This window comes from Pelecanus crispus, chromosome Z (genome assembly GCF_030463565.1).
Source record: "Pelecanus crispus isolate bPelCri1 chromosome Z, bPelCri1.pri, whole genome shotgun sequence".
Lineage (NCBI taxonomy): Eukaryota > Metazoa > Chordata > Aves > Pelecaniformes > Pelecanidae > Pelecanus > Pelecanus crispus.
The window spans coordinates 23,542,183-23,559,661 of NC_134676.1; the positions used below are offsets into that span (position 1 = coordinate 23,542,183).

At 42.3% G+C, this 17,479-nt stretch overlaps 2 protein-coding genes across 4 annotated transcripts in view; one reads left to right on the forward strand and one right to left on the reverse strand.

Annotated features, from left to right (window-relative positions):
- Positions 1-6,213, forward strand: part of KIF2A (kinesin family member 2A) — a 56,937-nt gene extending 50,724 nt beyond the window's left edge. For 2 of the 3 annotated variants that reach the window (XM_075725872.1, XM_075725873.1), the window contains exons 17-20: positions 2,515-2,665; positions 3,711-3,812; positions 4,124-4,259; positions 6,128-6,213. In XM_075725872.1, the coding sequence (XP_075581987.1) occupies positions 2,515-2,665; positions 3,711-3,812; positions 4,124-4,259; positions 6,128-6,213 (475 nt within the window). Of the gene's footprint in view, positions 1-1,307; positions 1,422-2,514; positions 2,666-3,710; positions 3,813-4,123; positions 4,260-6,127 lie in introns of all 3 variants that reach the window. The other variant, XM_075725871.1, reaches the window with a different exon arrangement.
- A 2,822-nt stretch (positions 6,214-9,035) lies between these two features.
- DIMT1 (DIM1 rRNA methyltransferase and ribosome maturation factor) lies at positions 9,036-15,492 on the reverse strand. The gene is made up of 12 exons (XM_075726166.1): positions 15,432-15,492; positions 15,131-15,204; positions 14,633-14,719; positions 14,191-14,252; positions 13,988-14,081; positions 13,850-13,899; positions 12,883-13,006; positions 12,682-12,774; positions 11,857-11,921; positions 11,485-11,548; positions 10,894-11,000; positions 9,036-10,129 (listed from the first exon to the last, which is right to left on the reverse strand). Exons 1-12 carry the CDS (start codon positions 15,490-15,492, stop codon positions 10,087-10,089), a joined length of 924 nt encoding a protein of 307 aa, XP_075582281.1. The 3' UTR covers positions 9,036-10,086.
- Positions 15,493-17,479: the final 1,987 nt, after the last annotated feature.

The window sequence follows — 17,479 nt, forward strand, 5'->3', positions numbered from 1 at the left end:
AATTGTGTGCAGTTGCCAGTCTGTTTCATACTACACTTCCCGACTTCAGGCAAATACCTGAGACCCCTAAGTAAAGAGTCAGTTAATCCAACAGTGACTTTATAATCAGTGTAGAGAAATTAGCACTTCCAGAGGCTGATGCAGCATCTCTGAGACCTGTACTGCTCTCTGAAAGTCTTCGTCTCTCTTCAGTGAGTGTGAACAGTGCCTTCCCCTGCTGCAGTTCTTTGGTTTATGCCTGTGGAGATGGAGTGATCAGGTCCTGTGTATCCCTGCACTCAGACCTGTGACGCAGAGACACCCCCACCCCCCCTGCTTTGCTGCAAAGAACAAAAGGAGGCAAACAAGCCTCTAGGCCATCAGAAACCCTGGTTTGGCCAGAAGAGGCTACCATCTAGTGGCCTGCTTGCCCCAGTGAAAGACAGGGCAGAACCATGTCTGCTCCTGCTTGGCTGGACACCCTGTCCAGTCAGTAGCTGGGCACAAAGGGCTGCTAGGAAAGCTTATTGCCCACTCCTCTTGATATCCAGATGTCTCTGTGTCTGGATCAAGGGAGCCGGTAGCAAATCTGCCTGGCTTGGACCAGTCTATGTGATTTCCTTCCTGGTGAGAAGGAGGCATCTACTCCCCTGCTTACAGTAACATAATGAAGAACCTTGCACATTCATCAAGACTCACTGGATCTTTTACCCCTTATCTTGAAGTGACTCCACAAAAAGACACTGCAAAACTAATTAAACACCTTTTTCTAGTATATTACATAGTTATGCTGAAACTGTTCCTTCCCCTTGGTGTTAAATTTGTATGTTGTTATGGAGTAAATGCCTGTCACTGTAAAGTTGGTTCCTGTGTTTTGTGTAGTATTTTAGTTTTTTCTAGCAGTATATGGTTTTCATAGTACAGTTAGTTTTCAGGTGCTGGACACCAGTGTGTGTTCAGTTTAAGACAGAGAGCAGAATAGAATTTAAAGTTTTGTGGCTGTAGCAGTTTGATATTTTAAAAGGAGCCCTTTAGTGGAATGTAGAGCAAATTGTATTAACTGCACAAACTGAAATCTGGAATTACTCTTCTGAAAACACTGCTATTATAGTCCCCTGCAAATTAGCAGCACTGGTTTTGTTCAGTTTTGTTAGTGATCTGTAACTCTGTTTGCAGAAGGCTTAAATAAGTTGGCACACTTGTGTTTTAATGCAAAAATAATTTTGTAGTTAAACTATTAAAGAATTATGCTAAACAAAGAGTTGTCATTTTAATTGTGTTTATGAGAACATTTTCTTTTAATTTGCTGCTGTATTTTGCTGCTGCAGAGTAAAGGAATTTGGAATTAGTCCTTCGGACATTCCCTTCTCACAGGGTAGTGGCAGTCGCTCTGATCTCTCTCCTTCCTATGAGTATGACGACTTTTCTCCTTCAATCACCAGGTCTACTTCATTCTATACATGGAATCTTTATTTTTGAGTTTTCTTTTTGGCTATGTAATTTTACAGACCAACCTTTCATTAGTCCCCTTGCCTTGAGTCACACATACTTTGTTTTTATTTTGTTTGGCAGGTGATGGTTCTGCATGATCTGCAATCATCTTCCCAGTATTTTGTTCACCCTCCTTAAACATCCACAATCTGTATCCAGGCTTGCTAGTTTCCTTCATACGTTTAAAAAAAAAAAAATGGTGATGTCAACTTTGTACATTTAGTGTGGACCAAATCTGACAAGTCTGCATTTAGGGTAATTTTAATATCTCTAATTAAAAAAGAAAACAATTTTCATACATGCATATTTTTAAAACTGTTCATCACTCTGAAGATGAATGAAAACCAGTTTCCATTGTGGTAAATAAGTGCTACTTGAAAAAAAACATTTTTCCCTTTAAAAAAATGAAGAATATGTTCTAAAACTTGCTATACTTGCAGACTTTGATGTGTCTGTTTCATAAACTTGCTTTTAAACTATTTTCATGCTGCAAGAGCCTAACATTTTAATAAGTATTTTCACCTTTGAAATTGTTTTAATTAAAGGATCTATTCATTTTCTGAAATACTTGATTGCAAATTGTTATTTTGTCGGTGGATTTGCTTGTAACAGCTAGTGGGGTACTGATTGACCAACTTTTTTAAAGCACAGTTGTGTGCAGAGAAGAAGAAAGATGGTCAGGTTTAAGGTGCTGAATGAACTTTTCTTTCAAACATTACTCATTGTTAAGGAGTTAATATTGAGGGTTTGGAGATTTTTGCTCTCTTAACTGTTAACTAGTAGTAAGATTTCAATCAGAAAATGCCTCTTGCTGGAAGACGGACTGTAATCCACCTGCAAGTAGTTGAAATTCAATGGCCCATGCTTTTCAGGAGGTGGACTAACATCTTTTTGTCACTGAAAGTACATGAAATTTATGAAGCTGACATCATCATCCTTATTAAATGAATTAATTGTGCATAAACCCATAGAGCTTTATTTTTGGTTGTGACACTTTTTCACAGGAAGTTACTAATTTACAAATGAAACATTTTCTGCTTGTAGGGTGAAGGAGCTGACGGTCGATCCTAGTGCCGCAGGAGATATCCGTCCTATTATACACCATGCTCCAAATCAGATCGATGACTTGGAGACACAGTGGGGTGTGGGGAGCTCTCCTCAGAGAGATGATCTCAAACTGCTTTGTGAACAAAATGTGAGTGGTTTACAGCATTACATGGAAAGAGATGATGATAAATACAGTGGCAGAACAAATCCAGAGTAATGTATATTTATAGACTGTTAGCAAGATCATTAAGTAAATACAGCATGCCTCTTCACCTTTTCACTTTATGATATTATAGAATCTTAGAATCGTAGAATTGTAGAGGTTGGAAAAGACCTTTAAGATCATCCAGTCCAGCCATGAACGTAACACTACCAAGTATGTTCATTCCCATACAAGTGAGAGGAGAATGTTTTACTTTTCTTTATCTTCCTGGCTAATTAGGGCTTTTAATGTCTAGGCAGGGTCTGCTCTAGGCTCTGGCGTTCTTTAGTGTGCATTTTTTTCAGTATAGCTTCACATTATTTTAGGCAGTTAGAAGTATCCTGGGACACCAGCCTACCTAGCACTTTCCCCTTTCATTGTTAACTATTAATTTCTAAAGAAGCCCTGTTTGCCCCGGTTTACAAATGCATGTTGTGCATTCTTCTAATGTATTAATCACTATGTACATTTTAGATTTGTCATTTTACATTTATTCCACTTCTTTTCCCAAGGATTAATTTAATTTTGATTTCCTGAAATGTATTGAATGTAATTGCTGTTCTCTTTTTTTGAAAACTGTTGTCTTTCTGTTGCGATACGCACAACAAAAAGCCCTGACAGAAAACCAGAGTTTTCTGTAGGCATTAAAACCTACTAGAAATTAGCATTCTTCCCTTGTGACTTCCTCTTCCCACTGTTTTAACTTGTTTTTTTAATGTGGAATATTCCGTTTTCTGGTATTCACTAGGATTAGTGGCTGGAAATTTTTAGTGAATATGAACTAAATTTAACTCTGTGCACATTTTGAATTTATTGCCTTCTGCACTCATTTCTGGAGATTTTATTGTTAGAAGTATTAAATACTATTTTTGGTACAGGTTCTGCCTTCTGCATATTTCTTTTTGTGTTCTGTGATGAGATGGATCACATTCAATATATTTCCTGTAGTCACAGTTGTTTCCAGACTAACAAGCCTAACTATTGTTTGTAGGAAGAGGAAGTTTCTCCGCAGTTGTTTACTTTCCATGAAGCTGTGTCCCAAATGGTAGAAATGGAAGAGCAAGTAGTAGAAGACCACAGGGCTGTCTTCCAGGTAAAAGATGGAGCTTTACTTTGTTTTATCCTAATCCAGGAATTAAGGTGTTCCTAATTAAAGTGCATACTCTTGAAGACGTAGGATATCATCTGGTCATTCTGCTGCTGTCAGGCATTTCTAAATTGTTTTATTATGCTAACCCCATTGTTGCAAACAGAGACAGATCTCATAACCACTAATCTGTTATATTGAAATGACGAGAGAGTAGAAGCGTGGTCATCTTGAGAAAAGGTCTAATTCAGCTCTTTTGTCCTGAAACTTTGCTAATGTATTTAGTGTTTTTGGTTTTTTTTTAAACTTTTATCTAGGAATCTATTAGATGGCTGGAAGATGAAAAAGCGCTTCTTGAGATGACAGAAGAAGTAGACTATGATGTGGATTCTTATGCTACCCAACTTGAAGCAATTCTAGAGCAAAAAATTGATATCCTGACCGAACTTAGAGGTAGATTACTTTTAATCACGTTTGTGTCCATTATTAGCAGTGTGTTTTCATATGCCATGGAGACTTGCAGCAATAATGAGGAGGGAAAAAAAAGGAGTGTGGTTATGTTTTAGGGTCTTTTTTCCCCTTATGCTGCCCTGCAATGTCCTGTGGAAGGAACATTTATTCTGCTGCCTAAGAACAAGTTCACATCTGTGCTCAGTTCGTCCTAGTTTAAAGGAAGAATCTCTGCTTTACCTTCAGGAAGTATAAACTTGATCCTGCAACTTTCCTTTTCTTTTCCTTTGTTCCAAAACAATAAAGGAAGGGAAAAGAAAATCCAAATGACCTGTATGAAAAAAGAAGGTAATGCAATGAGGAAAAAGTAGTAGGAACTCCCAGTTCCTGCTCTGTTGCATTCTGTAGTGTAGCAGGGAGCCTGCTGTCATTTTTAAGATTGTACTTAAGAGTGGCACTGAGCTCTGAGTAGCTTGGTTGTTAGCTTACTTTTTTCTTTAGCAGCCTTTCTGCCTGAATTTTGTCAGCCTCTCTTTGTTGAAAACAAAACTGCAGATAATTCTTAGTGCCCAAAATTGACTCTTCCACTTGTCTTCTAAAATCAGCTTGTCAGCTTGGTACCTCATGGGGATGAATTTTTCATTTTAGTTTCTGTAACACTTTGGAATCCAGCAGGCATGCTCTACTGGTAAAAATTCAAGGGTGGGGCTGAGGAGCGGGGGTGAGGTTTTTTTGATCTGTGTTAGAAAACTCCTTGTAAGATAAGATCTTCATTTTTACTCAGTCTGAGTATCTGCTGTAAGTTAGAATACATAAAGCAAATCAGATGTGGCCTGCTTCCCTTCTAAGCATGTGTTGGCGCCAGTATACCTTAGCAAAGAATTGGGGGTACATTCCTTTGTTTTTTGTGGATGATAGCTTCACCTTCAGAAGAAAATTTGAGACACCAGCGGTGAAAAAACACAGTTTAGGTGACTCCCTGTTCTTTGAAAACTTACTAGATACTGCTTTTGAAACAAGGTACTGGAGGTAAAGGCTATCTAAGAGATCCTTGCACCTTTACAGGCAGCTTGATAAATGTATAGCTTTATATGAGAGAAGAACTGTTAAGTCAAAAATTCTTTCTCCTAGTATCTTCTGTGTTCTGCTCATGGCACATAATGGTCACTGAATATTTCAGCTTTTATTCCTCACTCTGGGACTAACATGTTTATGCTGTCATTTTGGTTTCCTTCTTCCCATTCTTGGGCATATTACTGGGGAATGGAGGGGGAGAGGAATAGGAATATGAAAGGATGTCACATTTCCTTTCTCAGGTTTCTCCTGTTCTTGTTATAGTTATGATGAAACAAATGAATGATGCATTTATCTGTTTAAGGTGAATAACTTCCAAAATTTAATCACAAATGCTTTTCACATTCATAGAAAAACAGGGGGGAGTAGAATGTGCTCTGCTGGGTTTTAGAATGTACAGAAGTAACTGATAGTACACTAAATAGAATTTTGTATGCCTCTTAAGGATGGTTTGGAAGCTGCTGGGAAGGGAAAGGATGTATGTGGTGTGTATTTCCCTATGCTCTGGAAGTTAGAAGCAGAATTTAAGTGTGAACAGGTTACATGCTGGGAATGCAATTGTGCAGTTTCCAAACCTCTCCTGCCTAGAGACAGGGGTAGCACCTAAGAAGGGACTAAGTTGCTAAGCAACTTGTTTGTATGGTGAGTATTGAATTTAAGCTTATATCAATCCTCTTGCAGTTTGTAGCACCAGCTATGTTTGTGGAGAAGTGTTCTTTGTTGTGCATCAGGGCTTAGTTTCAAGATCCGTGTAGAGCGCAGCCACATCAGTACTCATTCTCTCTTCTTCATTAAAGATAAAGTGAAATCTTTCCGGGCAGCTCTACAAGAGGAGGAACAGGCCAGTAAACAGATCAACCCGAAAAGACCACGTGCCCTTTGAAATGGGCCTTTGCTGCTAAAGGAATCCACGAACCCATACTGCTGTAGCACACATTTGTTACAAAACCAGTGGCTGTTAAGAACTCAACTACTTGAAAGTGTAAAAACATTAGAAATGTCTGTGGAAATGTCCTATTTCTTATTCACCTGAATGACATTTTCAGTTTTGTGTGAAATGCTCCTATGATGTCTACAAAATGCTTCTAGACCAGACAGCACAACCATGCAGGGTTCAGATCTGTGAAGCACTTTGTTTAAAATATTTCATTTATTCAAATTGTGAATTTTATGTTTGGAAATATTTCCCATGTTTTTAATAATGAAGTAAAACTGTGGCTATTAAAAAGTCACAGTAATTCCTTTTGACTTTGTTCAGTTTTGTTACAAAGACCGGCTGTGCAGTTTTAAATTGTGTTTGTGTGCATGCACATCCCACTGGTGGTTGTACATAACCTCTTCTACAGAGAGCTGTGCTTACCTCTTCCCATTCTGTGCCTTGATGAAGGCTACTTAACCCTAAACACCCTCTTTCTAAAGCACAGCCTTAATAAACAACATTCCTTATTTGTCAGTATAAATTACTTTTAGTGTGTGTACATTTTTAATGTGTTTTGAGACTTATTTTTTTGGTGGCTAGTTTCATTTCACAGGATGTGCCATATCATTTGAACAGGAACTGCAAGAGCTGTTGGAGTGGACAAACAGCTGGACATTCCATCCTCCTTGTAAAAATCTGGAATCTAGATTTATTTGAATACCATAAAGAATGGTTATATAATTCTAACATTTCCTCTGTTATTAAAAAAAAAAAGAGAAAAAACAAAAATATAAATTAGTTGATGTATAATAAAGGGTAATGTTTAAGTACTGAGGAGAGTTGTATCTTAGAATAATGCAGATATACAGTATGTGGTATGGTGTGATAATGCTGTCAGAGTAAAGGTACAATCTGACCTCTGCATATGAATAACTGTCGAAGTTCAGGGATCCAGCTAAATACATACATGCTGGCCTTTCACATACTGTTAAAATTTGGCTTTTGATGCATGACAAACTTACATGTACATTAACCGTAGTTTGCAGGTAGTTTGAGTAGCTCTGTTGCTTTAAAAAAAAAAAAAAAAGTAGCTAATACCTATTTTTCCCTCTGTACAGTGCCAGCAGCTGAAAAGTGGGGTGAAATTGCACCCAGGATTTTGCACAATACCTCTACCTAGTGCTAATAGCAATCCCACAAGTACCTGAATTCTCACAAATGGCGCCATGTGTATCAGCACTTTTTAGATGGTGGCACTCAAGTTATTTTTGCAAGTCAGTATCCAAAAAAGATTGACCTTTCATGTAAAAACTTCTTGTCAAATGAAGAATTGTAGACCTCTCTAGGAGTTCTCCCTGTTTCCAGGAGTTCATATCAGCAGACTTTCCCTTGGAACTGTTTAAAAAATACTTTTGGAATACAAGCCTGTTTGTTTGTGCCAGGCCTGAAGGGAAATAAAGGGAAGGCAATGAAAAGAGAGTTAAATGAGCCAGGAATTCTTGTAGTGTTTACTGTTTGTATCTCCCATAGGAGGGTAGGCTATGGGAAGCTCTTGTCGCATCATGGTTAAAAATTAAAAAAATCCTCCTGTCTGTAAACATGAAAACTGAAACAATGTAGATTTTACATAATGTGTTTAATAAATTAAGCTATTAAATGAATTACAAATGAGAATTTACTTCTATGAAAATTCTGTTGTGCTTTGGGAGGGGCTTTGCTTTTTAAGCACATTGGAGTTACACTTTTGAAAAGGCCTCTGATTTCAGAATGAATATTTACTTCTGGAGCTAACTCTTCTGTACAAATTTGCCATACAGGAAGAAGTTCCCCAGAGTACTGTCCTGACTTTAGTTTTGTAGCAGGTCGTAACAAGAAACATCACACACCTTTCTGAGCATTTGTTCAAGAACATTGTCCATCACAGTTACAAGAAAAAAACCAATGAAATGGAGAGCAACAGCTTTTGTTAGCAGTTGGTAGTACAGATTATCGTGTAATACCAGAGGGTTTCTTCAAAGCTGCTCTAGAGAAATCTTACTTTCTAAAAAGCCTCTGAAAATTGAGACATCCTACATGAGCAACAGTGGCTTCCCTATGATTCCTCCATGCAAGCCTAGAGCCACAACCAGGCTGTGGTTGACCACAGGTACCAAAACGGACAGGAAGGACAGAGCCACCTGTAAATGACAGTGTCCTGTCAGGTAACAGATGCAAGCTGAAATTCGTCTACTGCAGGAGGGTAACATTAAGAGACAGCCTTTGTGACAGAGCCTGCTGTAAAGGTCAGATCTACAGTGATAACGAAGCAGTGAGAATCAAGATAAACTGATACCGCTGGTTACAGCACTTGAATTGCTGTAGCCCACTGCTGTGATGGACTGGAATTACTTGAATAGGACTCAGAAAAGCTTGTCTTTATTCTGGTCCTGTAAACCAAAAGCATTTACAAAGTGACACAGAAATCTTCAGCACTTGTTCCTTCTGTACTGGTCTGTGCATATTGCTGTGGCTACTTACCTCACTCATAAACTGGTTCTACATGCAGTGAAGCAGCACTAGAATCATTAAATTATAGAATAAATGAGCAATTCCGTTTTCCAAGACAATCCCTCATGATGCCTGCAAATTCAAGTACATAGTTCTGTATGTTTCTGAATCAATGATGTTTGAAGAATTGACATTGGATGTGTATAAAATGAAGTTACATCTTAGAGGAGGAGTTCTTGCTCATTTGCCTCTCCTCCACTTACTGTGGTCTTATGGAGATACATTATACATGCAATTGACTTAGGGTAGTTGATACATGGAGTCATGCCTTCACCCCTGCATGATGCTACAGGGTTAATAGTTACTGTTTTCCTGAATCGTAAGATGGGCCACAGTGGATTTTTCTTTTGACAGCTGCTATACAGAGTTAGTGCAAACTTCCTTGGGAAAACTCTGCCTTGTCCTTAATAACAAATATATTAAGGCACTTCAGTAAGTCTTTCTCTCAGGACACAGGCATGCATTGCTCTAAGACTCACTGAAAGCTCTGAGCTATGCTAACAGTCCTCCTTGCCTTGAAGGGTGAAGTAGTTCTCTTATAAAAATAGCTGCTTGAATTTACAGTTGACAAAAATAATCCCCTTCTGTCTATGCTTATGAGCAGTGGCCCTTTGGTAATTTTCTGCTGGTTCCTACAGTGATTTGATGGCAATAAGAAGCAGATAAAGGAGATGACAGTGGTAGTTTCAGGTACCTTGATAATGTTTTTGTAAATGGTACCAAGCCCACAAGATAAATGCTCTTGTTTCTGAGAAACAGTTACTGGGATTTCTCCAAGAGAAGTGGATTACTAACAGACTTGGAATGCAGGTAGCTACCAGAGGACAAATGGAAGAGACAGTGTTTCAGTACACTATCAAACAAACAAAAAATCCCAAACAAATGCAATGACTACAGCTCTGGTTTTGTTGCTCAGACCAGACTTATGGGTTGTACTGTTGAGTATTGTGCAAGAATATACTGAGGTGAAGTCCATGATTGGAGAATGCAGATTTCAATTATGGCAGCATCAATCCATGTGATTGGTGCATTAAAAATACACGGTCATGTGGAAGTCCAGCACCTCACGTCAGTCATGAGAATTTATCACTTTTTTAAAATACAGAGCAGCAGCTTATTGCCTACTATCTGTGACAAAATTGCATGTAAGGTTTTAATAAGAACCGGAGTGCGTATGCTGTATTCTGTTCATTGCTTCTGTGAGAAGAGCTTGTCCCATTGCAGTCACTCTGGCTTAGGTGAGACTTCAGTGACAAAATACAGAACATCTTTCATTCTTTCTAGTAAGGTCTATGAGAAATGGATGCCTTCTGAATTGAAGCCATGCAGCAGTCTGAAAGAGTGAAATATTTATGTTACAATTTCTACTAACTTATACTTCAGCTTAAGGCATTTCTAAGACATGCTGGCTGCCAGAGATCATATGAAAACTGCATGAAAGCAGCCATCACTGTTCAACTGACATAAAGAATTGTTACAAATCTTAAACTGGAAGTTATTAGCAAATTTGCCATTTTCAAGATGCAGCTATATTTTCAGTGCAGTTAGTTATTGCATCCTACCAGGTTTACTATGTTTCTTTAAAGAGCAGCAGCTGTATTGTCACACTGAGAAACAGCTAGGAATTTTTATCTTAAATTGAAGAGGATTCCTGCTGCCACTTAAATGAACTGACCAGAAGTAAGAGCAGAAGGCAGCAGTTAATTACTCAAATTTCCAAATTATGCTATAGACTAAGGCCTAATCCTCAAGACAGACAGAGAAGGGCTGTGCCAGTCTTCAGGGAAATGATAATGACCAATTCCATTATTAAAACCATTTTTAGAGAATACATAGAAGGGTCTAGTACACAAATACCAGAAATGGGGATCTTCAGCTAGTTGCTTCTCAATACTGTATGCAGCAGTTAAAATATATATAGGGTTTAAATGTTTGTTCATGTTCAGGACTGGAAGCAAGGAGTGTTTGGTATTGAGAGGAAAACAAAGCGTTAGTACTATTCCTTTGTAACCCAATACTAATCTGTGCTACCTAGGTACAGATGCAGATAGAATTTGAAGAAGCGTAAAAGGCAGGCATAAAGAGAGAAAAAAATACCTAATGAAATCATCTATATCCATTGAACGGGCTCGTTTTTCAGAGTAACCTGTATTTTTTAGGACGGTCTGTATTTTCTCTGCAATTTTGAAGTTTTCAGGTATTTCCTGTCAATGGAAAATAGGATACAAATTAATTTTCTATTCATAGCATAGAAAAATGTTCATTTAAATAATCTATTCTTTTCCTGCTTTTAGAATAATTCTTGTTTCAAGTGATAGAAATAAGTTGTACTTTTTCTTGTATGGATTATTTTATTCCTCCATTCTTGTATCTGAATTTTTATACCTCAGCTCATTCACTGTAAATGAATCGCAACAGTATTGCTAAGCAGACACAAAGTGTTTTTAGAGTCTTATTAGATTAGTAAAAGTCCTTGAGACATGTACAGCCAATATATTAATGACATACTCAGCTTTCAGCTTTTTCACTGTAATTTAATGACCCTTTTAGATTTTTCTCTAAGAGGTAGGTTCCTCCCTCCCTCAAACTTTCTTGGAAAAACTTCAACACATTAAGCTTTTCAATGTTAATTTTTTACTCTTGTACAGTACACAGAAATAGGAATTAGTATATTAAGAAGGAACTTACTGTATTATGTAAGGAACAATGAATTCGGTAATTATGATCCAGCAACTGCTCTACAGCACTTGACCTGAAAGAAATACAAGTTAGAATGAAAACTCAGCTTTAACTAGTTGTTTTGTGGTTTTTTTTACTTGATTGGTTGTTAAACTTTACTATGAAAACCTGTAATGACTACACAGAGCTGTTCTTTTTAAACAGCTGGCTAGTTTTCTTCTAAAAGAAAAAGCTTATGACCTCAGCATAAATCCTCCATCATAGTTTATCCCAGACTGTGCTGGCATGCATGTAACACTGCTATGCATTTGCACAAAAGAAATAGTTAACTGGATGGACTCTGAGACTTTGAAAATATTTCCTTTAATACAAGTTACTTACTTAAACGCTGCAGAGAGTGTCTTGTTTTTCCTAACGAAGGCTATCCTTACCAGACCATCCCACTCCTGAAATTAAAAATTTCAGAATCTACAAAAAGGAACAGCTACTACAAACAAGAACAGTCACTACTGACAATTTCACAGCAATACTGTACACAAAGAAAAATCTTTCAGGAAAATATCTTTCTAAACAATACAAAATGAGTCCTATCTTGGACAAAGCAACACAAATGGAGGAGAAAATACTTCACCCACAAAAACCTTTGAATTGTTCTTTTTTTGTGCCTAGGCACGATTGGCCAGATCTTATGTGCTGAGAAGGCAGATACTTGAAGAAAATCTGGCTAACCTTGAGCTAGGCTGAACCGGTCTTGAAGATCAAAGCGTTTTAAAAATTAACTTTAGGAATACTATCCTGTAACATCTGTCTTCTGAGATTATACGCACTCATCTGAAGATAAAGACTTCTCATAGGTACTCCTTTAATCATAACCAACAAATTCAGAGCCAGAAGGGTCTCTGGGAGATATAAACCATAACAAAAGAGACATTATTACTAGCAACTGTCCGGCTGACTTGGAGATGGTACCTCAGTCTAGTCAAAAATACTGTGAACAAAGCTGCACCTGAATCGATGGTGGCACGTTCAGGTAATGTCCTAATGCAAGCCAGAGGAATAAGTCTTTTGGAACGACATAAATGCCAATGAAAAGCTGGTACTTAGTAGTGAAACCAGCACATGGAACTGAGCAGTAAGTGAAAAGAAAAATGAAATTAAGTACTATCACTAGTATGTTACATTGTTATTACAGTGTAAGATGCTCACCTGGAAGTTGATAGGTGGTGGTGGGTTCTTTGGCTCTATTCGGACAACGCTGGATTCAACTTTGGGAGGAGGTCTGAAGTTGTTCTTTCCAACCTGTTAGTCAGAAGTCAGGCAGCTGTATGAATAAGCAGCAAATCCTCACATTTCTAGAAACATTCTTCTGTCTTCGATAGCTCTGCTAGCCAAGGCAGAATGACCTACCTTCATCAGATGGTCCACTCGAGCTAATAACTGAGTATTAATAGAGAGCCTGCAGTATAGTTTAGTTCCTGGTTTTGCAACCAAACGAAGCGCAAATTCTCTTTGAAACATAAGTATTGCGCACCTGAGAATAACAGATATGAGAAAATGAATTCTAAGTAATCAACTTTTACATCAGAAGCCAACTAACACACTTGAAAAACACAGGATTTGCCTCAGCACTTAAAAGCAATGAAAGTTTGCCATAAACAAACTCTGCCTTAATTAGCTCAGAGTGTTTAAAAAAAAAAGAAAACAAAACCCACAGAACTTGGTGAAACCATCTAAATCTCTCTAAAGCTACAGTAGAATTTAATTCTCTATACTGCTAAATGGATCAGGATCAAAGAGACAAAGGCTAGTCTGAAGAGTTTTGTGCCTGACTGTAACATATCATTTTCAATAATTCTATGAGTCCTTCAGATCCAATCTCTCTAGCTCCAAAAATTGACCGGTAATGTCACTAACCATAGCGCTTCAGTGGGAGAAATCAAGAACTTCTGACATACTGAACAACACACAGAAGTACCTGGACAGTTGTGGTTTTGGACCAGACAACAGGAAATCTCTTGGCTTCGATCCTACTCTTTCCGCCCTTAATTTCTAAGGTAGGAAGGCATCTGAAATGCTACGATGCCCTACTTATCCCTGGAATAACAACTAGTTATAATACTAGTGCAAAGAGGTGCAACTCCTGTTTTCATCAGCTGGACACTTACTAATGCCAAGACTAAATTTTCTCCTGTGTTTAATACACTGACATAAACTAATTTCCAGGCACTGGCAGTTTTCACATTGGAGAAAAAAATTTGTTGTGGCTCTGATCCATAAAACTGAAATTTAAGAACTAAAAAAAATTTGATTTGGGAATATTTTCAGAACTATTATTTTTCTACCAGGTAATACAGAGCTACGTTCTTCCACATACCTGAAAAAAGGTCTATGAAGCAACAACTTGAAAACAAAAGGCGAAGAAATCTGAGGAAAAGAGTAACAGCATTAATATAATTTCCGGACAATTATCATTTGAAAAGAAAAAAGTTTTGCCATGCTGTTTAGCCCATACCTGGTAAGGCAAGTTAGCCACACATGCATCAAAGAATGGCAAGTCTGTTTTCAAGACATCTCCGACCTTGATTTCAAGTTTGTTTGCGAGACACCTGGGGGGAAAATAAACTGTGGTTATCCACCGAGAAGCATGTTGCCAAAATTTTTGCCACAGCAGCTCCACTGCTTTTAGCACTCACTATTTCCACAGTTGATACTTACGTGCCCTGGACTCTCTTCTGAAGTTCACCGACAAGTCTAGGGTCAATTTCACAAGCAATAACCTGAAAACAAAGTATATATTTGCAACTTTATACAACTCCCCCATTTGGGATTAAAATTTCAATTGCAAAAAAACCCCTATATCTATTGCTACAGGTTTAAATAATTCTTAAAAACTCCCTATTAGGCTATGTGCCTTCCTCCCTCCCCAAAGACATGCGAGACTTACCACATAAATGCGTAACAGCAATATAGTTAGATAAAACCATACAACATTTACATGAACAGCTAAAACCTTATTGGAATTATGCAAACGTTAAGAAAAATATTCATAGAGTAATTCTACATCTTCAAATCAAGCAGATGAAGAACCTTCTGCTTGCCATAGTCTAAGCCACGTGGTTTGAGCTTGGGAGGGCCGGGGAGGGGAATTCATGCTTACTCTTTTTACTTTCTCTAACATCTTTACTGTCAGGTTACCGGTTCCAGGGCCTACTTCCAGAACGACATCTGTGCGTCGTAGGGCAGCCTAAGAACAAACGGCATTTCAGTTGTTTTTCCAGAACCGATTTCAAGCAACGATTTAATTTTAAAAGGAGAGGCATGTGACGTATGCGCAGCTCAGCAAAGACGGCATCAGGTAGCAAAGGAGCGTCAATGTCGTTTAGAAAGGGATGGGAGGGAAACAGTGAAAGGAGGAGTATCTTACAGCTGATTTATCAGAGCTCGTTGGCCAAGTGTGGAAAAGGAAGCAGCCGCATTTAAAAAAGGGGAAAAGAAGGCAGTATCGAAGCGGTAAGCCTGGCACGGGAGGAGCTCCCTCCCTGCCCAGCCACGGCAGGGGCCGGTTCGGGGCGAGGCCGCGCATCAGGGCGCGCCGCCGCAGGGAAGCCTGGGCCTGCTCGGCCCGGGCACCGCCGCCGCCGCCGCCGCCGCCCACCTTCTCGACGATGCTGTTGACGACGAGGGGGTTCTTCAGGATGTGCTGGCCGGCCCCGGTGTTGAAGAGGATGCCTAGGGCAGAGAGCGCCGTTACTCCGGCTGCAAGCGCACCCCGCGGGAACGCCACGACAGGCGCCGAGGGCTCTGCCTGCCGCCGGCGCCCACGCTTCAGCCGGCTCACACCGCGCTCCCCGCCGGCAGCTGCCCTCCCGCGCGCCTCCGCCGCGGCCGCTCCCAGCGCCCAGGCGGCCCCGGCCCCCGTTCCCGGGACGGCCGCGCTCGGCGCGGCCCGCACTCACCGGTGGCGCGGCCCTCCCGCCGCTCCGCCCGCGGCCGCTTCCCGGCCCGCGCCTTGGGCATGGCGGCGCCGGCCACGACTCCCCAGCGCCCGCGCGGCCGCCGCGCCTCACGACCGGCGGGCGGGCGGGGCGCCGCGGGGGACAGCGCCCCCCCGCGGGCCGGCGGTGCGGGCGGGCTCGGCGGCAGGAGCCGAGGGCCGCCCCGCCCCGCCCGGAAGAGCCCCGCCCCCACCCACCCCCCCCCCGCCCTCGGCGCGGGGGGCGGTCCCGGGGAGCCGCAGCCGTGCCCCGCTGGGTTGCAAGGGGCTCAGCTGCAGGGCTGCGAGCGCAGCACCGGGCGCCGGCAGCAGCTGCCAGCGAGGGCGGCGGAAGGCGGGCGTACGCACCGCCCGAAGGCCAGGCGGAACGCGGCGCGCCGTCCGCGCTCGGCGGGCGTGACTTAGCGAACGGCAGGCGGGGAGCCGGAGGCGCCGGCTGGGGACAGGCGGGGTTCGACTGCCGTGCCGTAAGGGGCGATGCCCGGAGAGCGGGGAGCAACCCGCGGCCATACCCTCTCCCGGTAGCAGGCAGAAAAAACCGAGGGAGAACAGGCAACAAGGGGAAAGAAGAAAGAAACGCATTTTTTTTTCTTTTAAAAGAGGATTTTCTCTGCATCGCAACATTCTGCGTTACGCTGTTGTATATAAACAGCCAGAACGGTTTCTTCTTCCACCAGCCCTCGAGGGATCGCCCTTGTTCTTCCACCAGCCCTCCCGTGTTCCAACACCTGCTACCTGATACAAGCCGTGTGCTTCAGCCTTGGAAAATAACCGACCTGAGAGGCAATTCTCAGTGGTTTCGGCTGCTAAGGCGACGGGACGCCTGGACCCGCCAGCTCCGCTGACCGAGGCGGCCTCGCAGCCGGGCCGGGCCGCTCGCTGCCCGGGCCCGAGCGCTGCCCGAGGGGAGGAACGGGCCGGCGCCAGCGCCTCACCCCGGGGCATGCGGACGGCGCCGGGTCCCCGAGTTCAGCCCGTGTCATCCCCCCGAATACACCAACCACAGAATCGTTTAGGTTGGAAAAGACCTTTAGGGTCAGCCAGTCAGGGCATTAATCTGACATTACCAAGTCCACCACTAAACCAACTAAGGGTAGAGTATTAATTAATCTCATGTTTCCTGGCTTGGTGGCTGGATTATTTACAATGAAAGTAAAAACTAGGAATCATTAGGGTTGGAAAGGATCTCTAAGGTCATCAGTCCAACACCACCATGCCCACTAAACCATGTCCCACAGTGCCACGTCTACCCGTTTTTTGAACGCTTCCAGGGATGGTGACTCCACCACCTCTCTGGGCAGCCTGTTCCAGTTCTTGACCACCTTTTCCGTAAAGAAATTTTTCCTAATTTCCAACCTAAACCTCCCCTGGTGCAGCTTGAGCCCATTTCCTCTCATCCTATCGCTAACTACATGGGAGAAGAGACCAACACCCACCTCACTACAACCTCCTTTCAGGTAGTTGTAGAGAGCGATAAGGTCTCCCCTCAGCCTCCTCTTCTCCAGGCTAAACAACCCCAGTTCCCTCAGCCGCTCCTCATAAGGCCTGTGCTCCACACCCTTCACCAGCCTTGTTGCCCTTCTCTGGACACGCTCCAGCACCTCAATGTCCTTCTTGTAGTGAGGGGCCCAAAACTGGACACAGTGTTCGAGCTGCGGCCTCACCAGCGCCGAGTACAGGCGGAAAAGATCCAGCTATAACGGCAGGCGCCCACCACGCAGCTACGTGCCGGTATGGCTGCCGTATATGCCCGCCGCTCCCCGCCGCTGCGGCCGTTCAGAACCAGGCCCGAAGGCGCTCCCGGCGCTCCGCCCGCCGCAGGCCCCGGCCTCCCCTCAGCTGCTGCCGATCGCTCCCAGCCCTGATGCCGGCCGCGCGCCTCTGGCGGGAACCGACACGCGCCGGCGCGGGAAGCCCGGCGGGAGGCGCGTGCCGGCGGGCGGGCGGGAAGCGGGCGCCCCGCCCCCCCCTCGCGGGGAGGGCCGGCCGCCTGTCGCCGGGCAGAAACGT